General features: G+C 33.5%; 1 protein-coding gene across 8 annotated transcripts in view; it reads left to right on the top strand.

The window, feature by feature from the left end:
• INVS (inversin) overlaps positions 1-21263 on the top strand; it is a 127940-nt gene that overhangs the window by 1263 nt on the left and 105414 nt on the right. For 7 of the 8 annotated variants that reach the window (XM_039855775.1, XM_039855766.1, XM_039855792.1 and 4 more), the window contains exons 2-3: positions 1575-1704; positions 15011-15177. In XM_039855775.1, coding sequence (XP_039711709.1) covers positions 1575-1704; positions 15011-15177 — 297 coding nt within the window. Of the gene's footprint in view, positions 1-1573; positions 1705-15010; positions 15178-21263 lie in introns of those variants that run through there. The other variant, XM_039855797.1, reaches the window with a different exon arrangement.

Genomic DNA, 21263 nt, shown 5'->3' with positions numbered 1-21263 from the left:
TCAAAGAGTATGAAGAGTTTTGGAGGTATTTGTGTATGTGTATGTGTGTGATTCAGATGGGCCTAAAACTCTGATCTCTTAGAATCTAAAATGACATTTTAACTTATCAGAGTTCAGAACAATGCCTAGCACACAGTTGGTACTCAGCTTTTTTAATTAATTAACATAGTCTACCTTTTGCATTTTCATATTTTACAGAAAATCAGAGGCGAGGTAGCCTAAGGGCATGCTGCTAATTATTAACAGGACCTAGAGCACAAGTACAGTTACTCCTCTCCTGTGTTCCACCTCCACCTCTGTTTTGTAGATTCTTTCAGGTCACTTTAATATAATCTTGCACATGACAGTGGTTTTTCTGACATGACAGACATGCTCAGACATGACAGAAGTGTCTCACAGTGCCCATATAAAATAAAGACATGAACTAACCTTTACCAAAATTAAGAAAACACTTTCACTCTTAGCATTTGAATCAAAAATCCTTGTCAGCTTCAACAAGTACTAGCTCATCAGCAACGATAAATTTATCTTACAAAACTTCCGGATTCTCGGGATTCATGGAGATTGAAGTGACGCTTTTTGGTGAAATCAGAAGAGGGCCTGCCTACCCTTATGACAGCTATTAACCGTAGCCAATTAACAGTTGCTCTCTTTAGATAGCTATGTATGTTCCAGTTTGCTGTGCTCCCCATGACTCCCTATGTTTCTTAAACTTTTTAACCTCCTTGGTCCTTGTAGGCATTCAACTTGGAAACTTTGATATAACACCTTATGTTTAGGAAGAAAGTTTAAGATTACTGATGGAACTACCCCTCTTTCCTTCTCATGAGGAGCTTGAATTTTTGCTGCATTTCTGATAGAATCCAGCTTTTGCTTAAATACTCTTATGATAGAGAACTCATTATTTTCCTATGTAGATAATGTATTTCTAGACAGTTCTAGTAAATCATATCTGAATACCGGTCAGGACAAAATTTTCCTTAATGAAAGAAGGTTAATCCTGATGATGTGATATTCCAAGTAGGATCCTAAGGTCAAGATCTTGGGATGGATATGTTTCCCTGATGGACATATGGAGAGAACAAATAAAAATTCCTCCTTTTGTCTGCATGAAAAAAAGAACTAGGTACTTTTTAATTTAGCTCTTAAACCTAGTTAATTCTGACCTAACAATTAAATTCACATCATACCCATTTTGTGTCCTGGTCATCTCCTTTATTCCCAATATTAATTCTAAGGTTTAGTGTTATGTGGAATCAAATTATATTAACTTAGAAATCAATGTGATTTTGGGGGTCCTGTGCTTCATGTTAAATATCAAGCCTCCTTTTTTTTTTCCTCAGATAGCTCCTGAGAAGGAATCTTAGATGTATCTAACCCTCTTATTTTACAGATGCACAATTTTGTACCAAGAGCCCCCTAATTTGCCACATTATAACAATTCTAGGACTAGGACTGCAGATTTTTCTAATCCTAGTCACATATTCTAGTAAATCATATTTATAATATACCCATTTAGAACTGATGAGACAGCTTTCAGAAATGTCTCCTCATGATTTAAATCATTATTTCAGGTTGCTCCAGTTGTTGAGAAGACTATGAACAAATCAGAGAACTTGTTCTTTACTGGTTCCTCATTAACATCTCAAGTTCATGCTGCTGCTATTAATGGAGATAAGGGAGCTCTTCACAGGCTCATTGTAGGTAAGCAGTCCCTGTAAATACAGAAACTTTAAAAATAACTTTGTCCTAAGGAAGTTTGTTAACCTTAGTTTTAATTTGCACTGTACTTACACATTTTAATAGAAATATGTCATTATTTACATTTTGTTCCAGAACTTAAACAAGAAAGAAATTAAGTCCTGAAACTTAAAAATATGGATTAAAATTAGGTGAAAAGTACATGAGAAATATCTGTGCGTTTGGAATTGAACCTGGATATGTACTCTAAGATGCCAAGAGAATTATTTCATCTTTGTAATAACAGATATCTAATATGACATAGTAAATAATGATCTTTAACATTTACTATATACCAAAAGTACTAAAGTTTACAAATAATTTAAATTTTAATGTTTTAAAATCGATTCAATGTTTTTTCTATCATTGATTCAATTGGTTGAAATTGATTCAATGTTCTGCCTATCATTCATATAGAGATAGGTCCATTACAGAAGTTCTAGAAAGAGAGAACAAAGTGAATGGGACAGAAACAATATTCAAGGACACAATGGATAAGAATTTCCCAGAGTCGTAAAACCCACAAATTCACCAGTAAACAAGTCATTAGTCCCAAAGAGAATAAATAAAAGTATTTTATCTATGATCATTTTGCACACCAATGTCTGATGACATCATGATTGACAAGTTGGGCTTTAAAATAAAGTCCACACTGCTTGAGCTTTCATACCTGTTCCTTCAGAATTTATTTTCATCTTACCTTTCCAGTTTATTCAGGAATTTCTACCCATACACCCTAACTTCTGGCTAGGCGTTCTATTCCCCAGTATGCGGTAAATTTTGTCTTTTATGTATACATCTGTTTCCTCTCCTCTTTTCTACCTTCTCCCCACTTACTCTCTTCTCTACTAAACAAACTCCTATTTATCTTCAAAGACAGAATCCTTATACCATATGCTGTGAAGATTTCTTTATCAGAGATGTTATCACATGATGCTTCAGCTTCACCTCAGCTTTCTATATTCACAGTTACTCCCTGGGATTTGACATCTTGAGTACCTCTGAATCATCCATTCACACATTGCACCATCCAACTGAAACTCTTTCAATTCCAGTTCACTTGCTAATGAAAACAATACTTTTTCAATAGTTCTTCACTGAGACTTCCATAATCCATTAACTTCTCCAGTTTCAACTATCAGTCTCCTGTCTTTACCTTCTCCCCTATTCAGTCCTAATTCCATAATCTTATTACTAAAATACTTCTCTTTGAAAAATTATCTTTTCTCCTCACCTTCTGTTGCATCTGGCTGTTGCAAGCCCCAGTTCTGGATGGACCTAGTCCATCTTCTCTGCCAACCCCTGGACAATTTAACCTGTCTGGAAGATTGGTAGCACCCTAAATTAATGATTACCCACTTCCAAAGGATACTCAGTACTTTCTGCTCAGAACACATTTTCACATAATGAGTGTTTCATACCTTCTCACTCTACTGAACCTCTGACTGCCCATTCTCCCTCTCTCCATTGTCACCTAACACTTTATGTTCCTACAGAAAATGAAAACTTTAAATAAGAACTCATCTTTCAGCATGATATCTGCAAATCAACCTACTTCTGCACCCATCTTCTCTCTTTCTGCTAAAACAGAGCAAATATCCTTTTCTGTCAAAGGTCAGTTCTTCCACACACGCTCCATATTCTATCCCTCCTGTCTTCTCAGGGACCTTGCTCCATTTTTTTAAATCTCCGATTACCACATCTTCAACCTTTTCTTCTATTCAATATTCTACCCATCAACATTTAAACATGCTCTGTTGTCTCTATTACTTACAAATCTCTTTCATCTCCCTCTAGGTATTGCCATATTTCTCAACTTTCCTTCTTAACTGCACAGGCTAAACTGCTATAACAGTGACTTAAATAAGGTAAAAGTATATTTCATTCACAAAATAGTACAAAGGTAAGTAGGCAGCCTATGATGGATAGACATCTCTGCTTCACAAAATCCAGAGATGCTGCTAGGGCACGGCTCTGCCATTCTCAACATGTGGCTGCCATCTCTGGGTCAAAGGCAGATACTTACACTGTAGTCATAGCCCAGCCAGCGGGAAGAGAGTGCAGGAAAGCAGTTTGTCACTCAGGAGATGCACTGGACTTAAACACAGAGCCACACCCAGGACAAAAGAGCCTGAAAAAAAGTCTCTCCCTCTATGGCGTCATGCTCAGCTAAAGCTCAGGGTGCTCAATGCATAAAAAGAAAAAATCAGAGAATGGATATGGGGATAATTATCACTCTCTATCACCAAAACCAAGCTTCTTGAGCTGTCGGTACCCATTGCCTCCACTACTTTACCTCAGTCTACTCTTTTATTAAAAGAAAACAAAGCATACCTCCTTATTTTGAAATATACATATAAAAAGATATATACGACTTACAGGTACAGTTTATCAAATAAATATGAAGCAAACATCCATGTAACCACCATTAGGTCAAGAGACAACATTGTTCCCCCAGAAGCCCTTAATGCATCCTTCCCTGCCCCTTGGAGTAATTTTCTATCTTGACTTTTATGATAGTAATGACAGTATAGTTTTACCATCTAGGTATAAATCTTAAACACTATAATTTCATTCTGCTTCTTTGAAATGTTCTTGCTAAATGTTCCATGTTTACTTGTACTGAAAGTTGTGCATACAGTTTTGTCATTTTCCTGCACAAAACTCTTTAATTGCTTCTCATTGTATTTGGAATAAAATTTAAAAGTGTACCTATACCTTTCCCCTCTCCAACCTCACCTTTCACCACTCCCTTCCAAGAAAAACTTGCTTTCTTTCAGTTTCTCAAACCTTCCAACCCCTTTTCCATCCCAGGGATTTTGCCTAAAATATCATTCTCCCCATTCTCTATCTGACTAACTCTTACTCATCCTTCAGATCTCAGCGTTCCAGTCGCTTCTTCAAAAAGGCCTGCGCTAACCATCCAGTCTTAATGAAACTTGTTCATTGTGTTCTCTATTGGAACTCTATAGTTTTATTTCATAGAACTTGTCTCAGATTGTAACTGTATATTTATATGCATGACTCTCTTCTGTAATGTCTCTCTTCTGTAAGCCAGTAGCCTCCATGAGTATAGACAGTGTCTGTTTAATTCATCACTATATCCACAAAATCCAACACAGTACTTGGCATATGGTATGCACATGAGAAATATTTGTTAATGAATGAATAAATATTACATTCTTTTAAGTATCTTTCCTTCGAAAAAGTCTGTAATCATCTTGAGGGCCAGGATTAAATGGGAATCGAGTTGAACTGAATTGAGAGGCAGGTCAGGACTAAATTTCAATGGAAAATAATTTTTTTAAGTCAGGATACCTAAGAGAAAATATCTTATAATGTGAATTCTTTATTATTTTAATTAAAAATATAACCTTCAAAGGAAACAATGTGCATTATGTTGTAAATTAAAAACACTTATACAGGCTTAATCATACTAATTAACTAATACATTATATAATAAAGTTTGAAATATTCCTATAATATTATATCCCCAAAGAAAAAAATCCTTAAAAACAAAATGATGTGAAACCAGTATAAAGATGATAAAAATATTTATAAATTGGTTTCCTATGTTTTTTATCATCTTGTCTCATTACTGACTTTGAGCTGTAACACTGCTCATCTTTTAAGAATTCTGCTGTTGTGTCTTTTGTGCAGAAACAGTAATATCTTTGCTCTGTGGTATTTCCCAATATTTGTATAGTCCTACTAAAATAACTTATTTAATTTCAATGTATCTTATATATTCTTTTATGTAGCATGTTTCTCTTTTCTAAACTAGTAACATAGTACTACAGATGAATTATATTTTTCTTGAATCTTGCTCACCAACTGCTCAGTGAATTCATTCACTTTAGCATTTTCTATTTTCCCTTCTCTGTTTCCATGGAGAAGTATGTCAGCAATGTGTTTGACTCCATGGAAACAGATGAGCATGTCTTTCTACATACACAACTAATTAAAATCGAACACTTTCTGTGCTGCCCATTGTCCCGGTGGAGGATTGAAGAGGCTTTCCCTGAGCAAGACATAATTTTAGTAGCAATTTTTAGTGTTTAACCTAATACAATGGATTAATGTTTTAACATAATTCATTACATCTTAGATTCAATGAATTAGGGCTCAGTCTTGGGCCCTGAAAGCATAAACATACATAGTAAAATTCTTATATGTTATAGTTATCATTTATAGAGATATGTAGCTTTTCTCTTAATATCAAACCTAAATAATTTGAGTGAATATCAGAGATATAGTTGATAATAGAATTTCATAGATTCATTTCAATACTGTACAATGTAATGTAATGTACTAGAAAGATTTTGGATTTTAGAGTCAGATAAGCCTGAATTTTCAGTTCTGGCTTTGTCATTTATTACTGTATTACCTTGGCTAAGCCACTTAATCTTTTTGAGGCTCAGTTTCCTCATCTGCAAAGTATAGATTATCATACTCTGCATATGTGAGAATTAGATAATGACTCTAAAACATCTAGGGTGACTATAGTTAATATTACTGTATTGTATATTTGAAAATTATATTTCTCATCACAAGAAAAAAATGGTAACTATGGTAATGGATGTTAACTAGACTTACTGTAATCATTTGGCAGTATGTACAAATATCAAATCATGTTGTGCACCTGAAACTAATATGTTATATGCTGATTATATCTTTTAAAAAATCCACCATCACACCTGACACATAGTAGACAATAAATAGGGCCTTATTATTGTTATTGTTATATCAGGTTGGACTTCCAGTAAAATAATCAAATCTTACATAGTTTCAGAAATGCTTTAAAATGAAAAAGCACTAAATGCAACAACAACAAAATGCTATTTTTTTTGTAAAAGCCAAACTAAATTGTTTGTAAATATGCATAGTGTGTAATGGTTGATATTGTCATTACTGCTATAGTGTTTGGGGTTACTGGCAGTGGTTGAATGACCAGGCAGCACCATTCTGTTTCTACCATAACTTTTGTTCTCCTGAGCATGTTCTGAGCAAGTATAAGTCTCTCTGACTCATGTTCCCTCTTTGTTTACGACATCTCCCGAACACAGTAGTTAGGTGGCAAGGAGCCTCATAAGTTGTACAGTAGTGGCATCATTTCAGGATACTTCCTCCTTTATCTCTATAATGACCTTGGATGTTAGTGTCACTAAATGTTTTATAAATGCTTTCTTACATACATATGCGTGTATCAGTATACGTACATGTATATGCATTCATATTAATAATAGTAATAAAATTAGCCAGCATTTATAAATTTAAATTATATGTGCCAGGCAGTATATTAGATGTTTAGCAACTCATTAACTCATTCAATAGTAAAACACTACAAAGAGTTTTGGGTATTACTATTCTCATTTCATTCATGAGGAACCTGAGGCATTGAGATTAAGTTACTTCTCTAATAAGTAGCAGAACTAAAATTGTAGCCTGGAAGTCAGATTCCAAAGCCTGAGCTTTTAAATACTAACTGTGAGGCTATTTCTGCATACATAAGCATATTCATATGTATGAATGTATAGAGAATGAGAAAGAAAAGAAAGAAAACTGATTAGGTCTAAATCTTGACCAATGAACTTAATGGTTATCTAGATTGGAATTCTCTTAACTTTTTTTGTGCTACAGGTCCTTTTGGCAATATGGTAAAGCTTATAGACTCCTCCTCAGAAATGTGTTTTTAAGAGCTTAAATATAATATATAGGAATCCAAAGAAAATCAGCTATATTGAAATGCAGTTATCAAAGGATTTTTAAATTATGATATAGCAGTATACCTGCAATCACTTTTTATTAACACAGTAAGTAGCAAAATCTAATGGCAGATCTAAAAACTATCATGATTTCAAAATAGCAATAAGTATAAATAATATTTTAAGATTCCACAACAATTATGAAGGAGTATGTAAAAATATTTTATAAACTCTCAAGTGCCCTCAAAAATATATGTTCCATGTTATTGTTATTTTTATTTTATATGTTAAGATACTGAAATTTAAATGTTAAGAAATTCAGTTGCAAAGCTAAGAACTGCAAAGTTGAGAGTTAAACCAAATCTTTTGATGACGAACTCTATGTTCTTTCCATTGTTCACATGTTGACTTTATAACAATAAGCAAATATTTTTTAAATGACCATAAATGCCTTCCCAAGAATGTGACAAAAGAAGTGACATAAGAAGTAGGTGAAAGCAGAGGAAATGCATCTTTGATGCCACACAAAGGTAACATTTCAGAACAAGCAAATAAGATATCAGTAGAGAATGCTGAATTTGCTAGTGTTGGAGAGTATGATGCCATAGCTATTGTGTAGACTGGCACAGTGGTCACTACAGGTGACGGTCATTTCCTGTAACTGCTAGAGTTGGAACTCTGATTTTCACACATACCACACACAGTCCATTAACCATACAGACTCTTCTGCTTCAAATAAACTTTAACTGAATGCAGTAGAGTAATGGTTTTCCAGTCCTGGTTCCAGCTTAGTTTTCTGAGCTATGCTCAGGCTGAGCACATGCAGAATGCCAGCTCCAGTTAAGCAGGCACCAGTTGGTCATGGATTAGAGGCTATCTCTACAGTTGCCGGAATAATTAAAACAACACGGCACACTAGCCAGCTGCTTTCTTTATTAGCTGTTCCTGATAGGAATGCTAATTTAAGTGCACTGCCATCCAGTGAATATTAGTTTACACTGTAAGTCCTATACTTGTACATGGTGTGGTTACCAAACCCTTCCTATCAATAAGTCGTTATACCGGAACATCAAAATAAGTTAATGTGTAGGCTGGACAGGTATTGGTCGAATTTTAGAATTGAGGAAACTAAGAAGCAGGGTAGGGTAGGTAGATAAAGGCACAGGCCTCTCTCAGTTAGCCAGGAAGCTCAGAACCTGATAAGACCCTCATTACTGAGAAACTAGCCGTAAAGTCACTTTCCCTCTACAGCAACTCAAAACAGAACCCAAGGGAGGCTGAATGCTGCTTTTTCTAATCATTTCTAGGGGATACATGCCTTCAATTTCCTCAAATACACAAATTTTTCCTTATAGGCACAACATATTGAATGGTGGTGACCTAACCCAACTAAATCTTCTCTGTTGGGAAGTATAAATACCAGTTACACAAAAAACAAAGTATGTCAGGTATTGAAGAGAAGGTTGAAGTTTCCCTGTGTATTACAGCAGACTTGGGAAGAGAATAACAATTGTTCTAAAGTTGTTTCCTAGAAGATAGAGTTACCTATTAACCCCATGGTGCTGACTTCACTTTGGGCCTGAGAGGTCTAATCAGTTAGGATTATCTCAGTATGAGATGATTGCCTCCATTTCTCAACATTTGTTCCTGTGACCACAGTTCCTAAATCCTCTCACTTACTAAAGCTTTCAAGGAGGAATCACACTCTAGGGGAAAATTATAATGCGAATTACCATCATCTTGCTAATACTAGGTATTACTTCTTGCTTAGCACTAACAAATAAGATGCTGGTAGAGAGTTGTTTAATAATGAAAGATAACTAGGAACTAGCCTTGTTAAAGCATATTCTCTGTAAGTATCATTCTGACTCCAGAAAGGCTGAAAAGATAAAAGAAACATTCTCTATCCATAATACATTTTAGTTCTTTACATGAGTTTGGGTTTAAATGAGTCTTTATCTATAAATGTAGTGATAAAATCTCTGGAATCTTCTGGATTAGATAACGGAGGCCCTTATGGAGAGAATAATACCTAGCACTGTTTTACCACTCACAAGACTTTTGCACAGGGGCTCCTATTATCACATATGTTGAATCAAATGTAGAACTTGCATCCATCTTCAAAACCAAGATTTTGAAAAAGAAAACCTGCCTTCTCAAGGAGTTATACACAATTTGAATATATTCGTAAGGCTCTTTTAAATTTCAAGAACAATGACCTTTCTTGCTTTATTACCAAGATACATGGAAACATGGATTAGCAGTGAGTTATTTGAAAAGCTATAAAGCATTTCTGGGTCCCAAGATACCTGAGATTTAAATGTATATTGAAATATTTAGAACTAAACTGTAATTTAGTTTCAGGCACAAAACAGCTCAGATAGAAGTGTAACACCTTCTCCTTCTTCATTTAACATATTTCTCCAAAGAAAATATTTCATTTGGTCGGTTTTCTTCCCCCATTAGCAGGGTTCATGTCAAAACACCTTGAAAGTAACTGGCTTCCCTCATGCTTAACACGTACATGATTACCCTCTGCTAGTATAGTCTACCCTGATCATTGTCTGTGATGTAAGTAGCTACAATATTTTTTGTTATTGTTATTCTTGTTAAGTTTGTTGAGGTATAATACAGTAAATACTGCAAATTTCACCATTATAATGTACAGTTATTTAATTTTAACAAATACATAGTCATGTAATCACCACCACAACAAGATATAGAGCAGTTCCATCATATCCAAGAATTCTCATGTCCCTTTATGCCTCCCTACATCTCAGCCCCTGGTAACCACTGCTCCATTTTCAATCCCTATAGTTTTACATTTTCCAGAATGCTTTGTAAGTGAATCATACAATATGTGTACTTTTTGGGACTGAGTTCTTTGCTTAGCATATTGCGTTTGAAATTTTTTCCCCTTTTGTTGAATGGATCCCTAATTTATTTCTTTTTATTGCCAAGCAATATTCCATTGTATGGATGAACTATATAGACTCTTTTGTTCTCCAGTTCAAGGACAACTGAGATGTTTCTAGTTTTTAGCAATTATAAATAGAATTTCCATAAACATCCACATACAGGTTTTTATGTGAACATAAGTTTCCCTTGAGTGAGCATCTAGAAGAGAAATTACTGGGCCATGTAGTAAGTGTATATTTAATAAGATACTGACAGTTTTCCATAGTGGCCCATTTTGTATTCCTATCTGTGATGTCTGAGAGTTCTAGTTTTTTTTTTAACATCCTCACCAGCATTTGGTGTTGTCAGGCTTGTTTTTGGTTTTGTTGTTTTAGCCATTTTCATAGATGTGTGGTCTGATGTTCCCTGTGTATTAATGATGTTGAACATTTTTTCATATGCTTATTTGGTGAAATATCTATTCAAACTTTTTGACCATCCTTTAATTTCATTATGTCTTTTTCTTATCCAATTGTAAGAATTCTTTATTCTGGATAAAAGACTTTATAAAATACATGTTTTGGAAATATTTCCTCCCAATTTGTGGCTTGTCTTTTTATTTTCTTAACAGTATCTTTCAAACAGAGTTTTTAATTTGGATAAAATCCAATTTATCAGTTTTTTAATGGCTTGTTCTTTGGTTTCATATCTAAGAAATCTTTGCCTAACCCAAGGTTACAGAGATTTTTCACCTTTGTTTGCTTCTAAAACTTTTATGTAGTTCTAGAGGTTTTACATTTAAATTTATGATTGATTTTGAGATAATTTTAGTTATGGTGAAAGTATAAGTTAAGAGTTTTGGGTTTGTTTGGTTTTTTGGGTGGAGGGGTTGTATATGGATTCCAATTTTTCCAGCATCATTTATGTAAAAGACTATTCATTTGTGTGCCTTTGCACCTTTGTCAAAAATCAATTGATCAGATATAGGTCTATTTCTGTACTCTCAATTCTGTATTATTGATCTGTGTATCTATTTATTTTGCCATTTCACTTAAATTATGAATTTATGGGCATGAAATTGTTTATCATTTATAGTATTCTTTTATTTTCCCTTTAATGTCTGCAGGCTCTGTGGTGAATTCCCACTTTCATTCCTGATATTAGATATGCCTGTATACTTGTTTTTAATGTTCAACTAATCAGAGATTTATCAATTTTACTGATGTTGTCCAAGAACCAACTTTTAGCATCATTGATTTTTCTCTAGTGTTTTTCTCATTTTAATTTCATTGATCTATGCTCTTATCTTTATTATGTACTTCCTTTGGGGTCAAATTTGCTCTGCTTTTGTTAGTGTCCTAAGGTAGAAGCATAAATCATTGATTTGAAACTTCTTCTATTATACAAGTATTCAATGTTATTTATTTCCTTCTAAGCCCTCCTCATGTGTAGAGTAGGAACAGTATTTTTATTTTCATTCATTTAATTATGTTTTTTAATTTCCCTTGAGATTTCTCACAGACCTATGGATTATCTATGCGTTGATTTCCAAATATGCACTGATTTCCCATTATCTTTCGTTATCGATTTCTAGTTTAATTACATTATTTCAGAGAACATACTTTGTATGACTTTACTTCTTTGAAACTGTTCATGTTTGTTTTATGACCCAACATATGATCTATTTTGGTGAATGTCCTATGGGTGTTTTAAAAGACTGTATATGGCTGTTGCTAGGTGAGATATTCAGTAAATATCAGTTATATTCTGCTGTTTTATGGTGGTATTCAGTTATTCTTGGTCCTTGCTGATTTTCATTTTAGTGGCTCAAGCAATTATCGAAAGAGTGGTGTTGAAGTTACCAACTATAACTGTGAATTTTTCAAGTATTTCTTACAATTCTATCAGTTTCTGCTGCATATGTTTTGCAGCTTTGTGTTTTGGTACATACACAGTTAGGATTGTTATGTATTCTTGGTGAATTGATCCTTTTATCATTATATGACATTTTTCTTTGTCCTTGGTAATTGTCTTTGCTTCGAAGTCTACTTTATCAGATATTAATATAATCACTCTAGCTTTCTTTTGATTGGTGTTTATATGGTATGTCTGTGCTCATTCTTTTACTCTTGACCTACTTATATTTCAAGTGAGTGTCTTATAAATAGCATATAGTTGGGTCCTCTTTTTAAAATCCATCTCTGTCTTTTTACTGGTGTGTTTATACCATTTACCTTAAATTATTAATGTTAGGATTTAAGATTTTTAATTTATTATTTGTATACTGTTTATTCTCTCTGTTTTTCATTTCTCTTTGTTCCCTTTCCTGTCTTCCTCTGCATTTCTTGAATGTCTTAGTATTCCATTTTAATTTATATGTAGTGGAGCTTTTCGTAACCACTTTTATTGAGATTCACCATAGACACATGCTATAATTCACCAATTTATAATGTACAATTCACAGAGTTGTACAAACATTACAATTGATTTTAGAACAATTTCATTACTCCCAAAAGAAACCCTATACCCTTTCTATGACTCCTTAAATACTGCTCTGCTCCACCACCTCCCCCCACTCCCAGCCCCAGGCAAGCACTGGTTGTAGAATTCCAGGTTGACAGCTCTCCTCCAACCCTTGAAAAATGTTCTGCTGTTGCCTCTGGCTCTATAGTTTCTCAATAGAAATATACTGTAATTTCAATTGTTGTTCCCCTATAGATAATATGTTGTTTCTCTCTGGCTGCTTTCATGATTTTTTTCCTTTATCTTTAGTTTTCAAAAATTTGATTATGACTGACTCAGCATGGATTTCTTTGAGTTTATTCTATTTGAGCTTTACTCAGCTTCCTAAATCTGTAGATTTGTCTCTTTCACCCAATTTAGGCCCATTTCCAGTCATTGTTCTTTCAGATATGTTTGCAGCCCTTCATTCTTTTTTCTCTCTTTCCGTGATGACATGAATGGTTGATACTTCCTATTGTCCTACAGAGCCCTAAGACTGTTGATTCTTTTTGTTTATATATTTTCTGTAAGTTAGTTGTTCAGATTGAATAATTTCTGTTGGTCTACATAAAGTTCAGTGATTCTTTCCTCTGTCATCTCCATTCTGCTATGAGCCTATTCAGTGAATTTTTTATTTTGGTTCCTTTTTTGGTTATTTACTTATTAAATGTTTATTACTCTAAAATTTTCATTTGATTCATCTTTATGTTTTCTCTTTCTTTGCCAAGACTTTTTAATTTTCCATTTGTTTCAAGAGTGTTCGTAGTTGCTTGTTGGGTCATTTTTATCATAGTTGCTTTAAAATCTTTGTCAGATAATTCTAATATCTGTACATCAAAGTGTTGGTGCCTGTTGAATGTCTTTTCTTGGTTAAGTAAATATTTTCCTGGCTCTTGGTTTGTCTAGTAATTTTGGATTATATCGTGGACCTTTTGTGTATTATGTTATGAGATTCTGCATCCTATTTAAATCTACTATTTTAATAGACCGACAGTCTATTTAGATTTTTAATGAACATTTTGTTCCAATTTTTTGGACTTTAATTCAAATGTCTAATTATTTTTCCGAGCTCTTGCAAGCCTCTTCTGTTCTTATCCCACTTCCGTGCTAACCAGGCCAATTTAGAACCTGGGCAGTATTCTATACAGAATTTAAATCTTAGATATTTTGCTATTTTGGTTCTGGTCAGTTTAACACATGAACTGCTCAGACTTCATGCATCTATTTAAGAATTGCTTTCTCCAACTTCTTTCTCTCCATAATACTTCCCCATTATCTAGTTGGAAAGGTATAAGATACCACCGCATTGCTATTCTTTGCTTAATTCAGGGCACAGTGGTTCATAGGGCTCCTTGCCACAGTCTCTAAAGTACCCAGCTGGGTAAAAGGAATTGCAGTTTCTTTTGTTGTATGTGCTTTGAGTAGAGCAGGTATAATCAAGAGAGTTCACTCCTACAGGGCTGCCCTCTTCCCAATCTTTTGACTGGAGAGAGTGACATAATTTTGTGTCTTTGCCCATTGGTGTTTGTGGTGGGCTTCTTTTAACACCCATGCTGGCTATACAGAAGAGGCAAAAAAATGAAAACAAAAAACCTTCAGGGAACTCACCATCAGGTTGTTTCTGGAGTTTCATAGTTTCGTAGCCAATCTGCCTTTTCTCCACCTTTCATATATTTTGCCTGGAATGTTTAGTTGTAATTAGCAGGATTAGGGTAGTAGGCACTTGCTCCATATTGTCTAAAATGGAAAACTAACTATGATTCATTTTTGTATCTCTCAAAACCATACCAAAACATACATTGCCTAGGATATGGTCTGCACTAAGTATTTGTTGGCAAAAGAAAGGAGTGAGGGAGGAAAATAAGTAGCTTCATAACTCAAAATGGTAATTTAGCATAACATAGTAGTTAAGATATGGTCAACAATCATTTTGAATGGTAGCTTCACCATCCCATATCAGTGTAATGTAAACAAGTTACTTAACTTCTCTGAGTCTCAGTTTCCTATAATAAAGGGATGGTAACACTAACTCACAGGGTAAGTGAAAATGAGATAAAGTGTTTAATGCATTTAGCACAGTGCTTGACAACAAACAGTAAATGTAGTTCCTAGTCATATTAGTAATAGCAACAGTTATCAAATATCACTATTTCTTATACTCATAGGAAACTCTGCCCTTAAAGACAAAGAAGATCAATTTGGGAGAACACCACTTATGTATTGTGTGTTGGCTGACAGACTGGATTGTGCAGATGCTCTCCTGAAGGCAGGAGCAGATGTCAATAAAACTGACCATAGCCGGAGAACAGCCCTCCATCTTGCAGCTCAAAAGGTGAGATGTAAAATTACTTTGAAGCATAAACTTTTTTGCATGGTATTTGTTAGTTGGTTAATGGAACTGTTCAATGGACAGATAATAAAGAAATCAGAAGTATATGACTCTTAATTTCATGTGTTTCCCCTAAAAACAGTCTTTAAACTGCAGATAGTAAAGCATAGATAACCCTCAGTGGCTACTTTCGTGTATCCAAGTTCTTCAAACAATAGAATTTATTTTATGATCTAAGTCTTGGAAAAGGAATGAAAATTATATGTACAATATCGTTAAACTATAATACAAATCAATTTATGCATGAGAAAAAGCAAAGACCAAAAAAATAAAACCCATTAAGATGTTAACAGTGGTTGGGCTTAAATATTGGGAATATATATGAATTCTTATACCTTTTCACTGTTTAAAAATTTTCCTTAATGAGTATTACTTTTAAAATAAAAATCTGTAGTCTCTCTTAAAATAAGTGGCATTAGGGAGCATAAAAGAAATTTATTATCTGAATGTATTTTCAACTTTTTAAAAATCTATACTGCCAATTTAAATGACTTCAAGTTTTTAAAGGCATTGTCAAGAGCTCAGATTTTTAAAATTAAATATGTCAAAAAAATAAAATGGGAAGCTTCTAAATTTATTTAAAGACTTATTTACTGAAAATTATTTTCCAACCATAAAATTTCAGTCTATAAAATATATAGCTGGTGTGTGATATTTTTATTTTTGTTATCTTACATTTATGTTTTTGGGGTTTTTTTTTTTTTGAGAAAAAAGCAATGAAAATTAGTTAATCCAGCAGAAACTATTAGAGTTATATCCCATTTAAAAATGTGAACTAGATATAGCATATTAATTGAGGGTTAGAAAAATACCTTTTCATTATTTGAATACATGAAAAGAGACTGACATTGAGCTATACTACTCAATATGCTAGTTATATGCTCCTATCAGTTAGGTCTCTCAGGTTATTTCCAAAGTTACTGCTCTTGAATTTGCTTTTCATTATAGTAATTTTTTAAAAAATCACTCTCATTGTCAATCTTTTATTTAACTACAGCTTGGGTATCTATAACCTTTCACCTAGGCTTGTCAGCTGTTAAAATTATTCACTAGGGAAGGGTAACTCTATTTAACTTGTTATCATGAAAAAGTAAACATTTCAGATTAGGAATAGCCCCAATATTAAGAATTTGATAGATTTTTTTTTTTGATTCATTTAGGTTTAAAACAACTTCAAAAATGTAGGTTGGAGGAACCTAATTAATATCAGCAGATCATGCGGGAAAAAATGAGGATTTAAGTTGATGAGCCAACAGTGTGACAGTTTTGTAGACTTATAATATGAAAAAGGTTGGAAGAAGGGGAGTGCCCATCCAGACATGCTAGCTCTAAGTCTCTTTGCAAAATGCAGTGCATTGTTTTCTTTTACTTTTTGTTTCTCCTTTATTTTTGTTAATTGTGATTTTTTTTTTTTTTTAGTGTCAAGGAAAAAATAGAACTATGATTTACATGTCACAATTTAAATAGCTGATCTCATAAATAGCAAGTTTCAAGTTTCATGATAGTTATGCATTTCCCCATCTCTGTTGCGGTTTGTTTTTCGTGTTTGCCAAAAGCAGTAATATATCTTTAGGCTATACTAGCATTAGTAGAATTTTCAAAACAAGTAAGGTAATAATTCTTTAGTACTCTGTCTGTCCAGATCAAACCTGGGTGTTGCGTTTGATTTAGTGCTTCATACAGAAGCACTATTATTAAGAAATCAAGGAAGTATACTTCAGGCAGGAGCAAAATGGTGAAGGATATAGAAATAATTTTGAAAGAATAGTTGGAGATGACATGTCCCAGGTCTGTAGCACACCCTGACTGACTCTGAGCAGACACAAGCACAAATTCTTTTTAGAGAAAACATTTTCACCTTAAACTTCTACGATTCCCTATATTGAAATAAATCAAACATGATCTCACAGTGAAACACATGAGGAAGCAATCTACCATGAGTGAGAGCAGAAACAATAAGCAGATTTATTCCATCAAAAATATCAGATATTGGCATCATTAAAAACAATGTAAAATAACCGTTGATGGAATGTTTAAAGATATAAAAGAAGTCAGAAAAATGAGCAACCCATAAAAGACTTTTATAACTAGGCATAAGTTCTGGCCATGATCACTTATTTTAGAATAGCCCATCTGCCAAAAACATCTCCAAAAACTGAACAAAATATATACAGTACAGTGTTTGATGGCATTGAGAACAATCAGTATAGGCAGGATCTAAGAAACTACAATCATTCAGAGAAGGGAAGCATGTGAAATTGGCCCCACATTCATCCTGCCTTTTTCCTTAAAGGCATTTTCCATATTGGAATCCAAAAGAATACAACCCTAGCAGGAAGTAGGCTTAGAAACCTGATAGAGTTTGGAGTTAGCAGTGGCTGGAACTTAAAGGGCAAAATCCTGGAGAGAAGGGGACTACAGAGAAGGAACCCAAAAATCTGGATACAGATTCCTTGCAAAACATTAGCAGATTCCTAAACTGTGCTTTTATAGAGCAACCCAGCAGTATACAACAGTAAAGAGCTAAATAGAGATAGTTTAAAAATTATCCTATATTTTTTTCCTATTGAAGTCTTTTAATATATAACAACTACATTTTTGTATAGGAATCCATTCTCATTTTAAAATACATGCATAACTAGTTTTCCCAAGACAACCTAGCTCATTCATTTTTAGCCATTTATTATCTTATGTGGGCCAATGCCAGGTTTTTGTACTGAGTACTTCCTATGCTTTTTTTGTAAGTTATATTTTTTTAAATGAAGGGTCCTGACTACTAGGGAGACACTTAGGAAATATGAAAATAAAAGTTACACAATCAAAGTACTTCAGAGGGACTAATATGGCAACTAAAGCTACTTTGAAAGAGAAAGAGAGTAGAGGTACATAGAAAGCTATTATGGTTCAGGTTTGTAGACAGGAGGAGTTGGATCCAAGAGATATATTGTGGAGGTAGAGCTGTTTGTTCAGTAAGTAGTTGCGAAATGTCTATGTAGTCATGACTATAGACCTAGAGAAAATATAAAAACAGAATCATATTTGTATATTATAAATAAATACCATCAGTACTGATCCCTATTAAACTTCATTTCCCTTTGTTTAGTGAACCTCTCTGATATCTCAGATATCAAGTATTGCCTATCCATTTAATTCTATTATCTGTGATTTCAGAAGTGTGCTATTTATGTAATCATCAATACTCATGTATGTGCAGGTATATGCATTCATTCAACATATATTAAAACTGTTACTGTGTAATGGGTACTGTGCTAGGCATTGGATTGCAAAGGTGAAAGACATGATTCTGTTCTTAAACTGCTTACAAAGAACATGGATAAAGATATTAAGTGAACATTAAAGCTGGCCAAAAACCTAACAATACCTAAGTGTTTTATAAAGTACTACCATAACATGTAAATAGTTATTATTATTGACCTGAAATCATTCTCCTGTGTTATGCTTTTGTGTGTGTGTGTGTGTGTGTGTGTGTGTGTGTGTGTGTGTTAGTGAACTATATTGAGTTATCTTTCTTGAGGTTGTTTGGTAGGAAAAACTTGTGTTCCCATAGCATTTTGTTCACGTCTCTACTAGAGACCATTATTTTGTATTGTAATCATTGCTTACTTGTCTTCTTTCCCATGAGATTGGAGCTCCAGGAGAGAACCTTGCATTATTTATTTTTGAACCCCCCAAAATATAACACAGTATCTGACATGTCTTGGTTGAGTGACATATTATACTGTAACATATTATGTTACATATGTAGAAAGTCATTATTTATACAAATCTTAGACATTTTGTTTATTAGAAACATTTATCCACTTTCAAAATACATATATGGGAAAATCTTATTGAACTGTGGTGAGTGGCTTAGTTTTGTTTCTTTTTGACAAATATTCACTTCTCTAGAAACAAATTACTGTTAATCCAAGCAGCTAAGGAAATGGTACCCACAGGAATAAAATTAATCTCAATATACTGAACATCTGTACCTAATTTGTTTTTCATTTAGTACCCTCAGTTTAATCCAGGAAAGCAATCAGTCATACCTTTTCTGTGTTTCTCACCAAAGGTATCTAATTGTTAAAAATGTTTTGCTCCAGGGAAGCTACTATTTCTCTGACTTCCACAGATATATTTATTTGTTAATAAGGATAAAAGCTTTAGCAATCTTACTAAATGTTCATACTTATGCATTTTTAATCATCTAGGAGGTTATTAATTTGGCTTTAAAGATTAAGACTACCCACTTTGAAAAATTATGTCACGCTAAATGCAAAAATTAAAGAAGCTTCAGGCTATGGTTGTGTTTTTTCTTTTTTAAACAAACAAAATTTCCTATTTATCAATGAAAACTGAATATTAACTTCAGTTTTCAAAATATGTTGTGTCCGTGTTAATGATTTACAAAAAATGAAGGAGAAGAGTAGAATACCTCTGAAACTTTTCAGGAAAACTTAATAGCATGTAACAGTATTAGGTTTCCTTATTTTACACACACACTTACACATATACACACTAAACAATCCACACTCCAGTCCCTTTCAACTCTATATATCATATTCCCCCTCAGTATACATACACCTCTGCCATAACTCCTTTCCCGCCACTGTTAATCACAGATTTCACTTGTCCATGTTTCACCCCCATTCATGGCTGTTTGAGGACAGAGGCCATGTCTTATCTGATTTTATAGTTTCAGTCTTAACACAGCCCACACCATTTAATAAAGATTCAGTTAATGTTTGAATAATGAATATATGAATAAAAGAATGAATTAATCAGTCAATCAATGGGAACATCAGATAAATTTGTCATGAATGGGATGGTCTTCAAAACTGTCGAAGTTTAAATTAATAGTTATGTTTATTCCTCTTCATTATCTACCCCATTTTCTTAAAATTTTATAAGCAGGATTTAACAAGACTCTGTGAGCCTGATTTCTCAAAAATGTATCCTTGTGTGCCACAATTTCTTCATCTATAAAACGGGATAATACTTTTCCCTATTTGCTATATAGAAAAGATGAATCCTTAGCTATAAAGCATTTTGCTTGCTAGGGAAGTATACTCTCTAAGAGTGTAAGTTATCAATATTATTGCTATTAATCATATTGCAGTACAGGTGTAAAAATGAAATTACTCTTTAGGAATCGTAGATGTCAGAGATAGAAAGGTCCTTCAGGATCTTCTAGTCTAATTCATCATTGGGTGAAGAGATTGAGTCAATTCTCCTTTCAATTCTCCTCTTAATACATTATTCATCGTTCTCTGTGCCCTTGCATATGCCTGAATATTCTTTGTCGTATTGTTTTTTAAATTAATTTCTTTAAACTTATAGATTAGAAAAGAAAATAATATAAAAAACACTGGGTAGCTACTATCCAGGATAGATGAAACTGAATTTTTAAATTTTTGCTTCTGTTTTTTTAATGAGATAAAACAAACTTGGAAATTTTCTATTTATCTTCCAAAATCCCATTCCCCTCTTTTTCTGCCTCCTCAGTCTTAATTTTCGTGGTATCAATTCCCATGCATATTTTTCTACCATATATATACACCCATAAATAATATTATTTTACATACTTAAAATCTTGATAGAAATAGTATTATACTCTGTGTGTCACTTCCAACCTACCTTTTTTTACTTAATATCACATTTTTGAGATTTATTCACGTTGAAAACATGTTCTGTATCTTGTTCTGTGTGGTCACATAAAAATTTATCAGTCTCTATACTTGAGATTTATGCTCTTTATTGTGTGTGTGTGTGTGTATAAATATATATATATATATTTATATAATACCTCAATAAAATTATTGAAAAATGGTAAAATGTTCAGAACTTGGTGACTATGTCTTGTAGGTAGGATAAGGAAGAATGGTTCCCAGCCTAGGCTTTTAAGCACTATGGTCACATTTCCCTAACTTTAGCCTCAGGAGCTGCATGAAATCTTGTATCTGTGCTCTAGCCCCATGGTTCTCAAACTTGAGCATGCATCAGAATCACCTGGAGCTGTTTAGTGGGTA

Source organism: Pteropus medius, unplaced genomic scaffold, assembly GCF_902729225.1.
Source record: "Pteropus medius unplaced genomic scaffold, Ma_sr-lr_union100, whole genome shotgun sequence".
Lineage (NCBI taxonomy): Eukaryota > Metazoa > Chordata > Mammalia > Chiroptera > Pteropodidae > Pteropus > Pteropus medius.
Note: the sequence above shows the minus strand (reverse complement) of the source record. Positions and strands in the feature narration are given on the sequence as shown.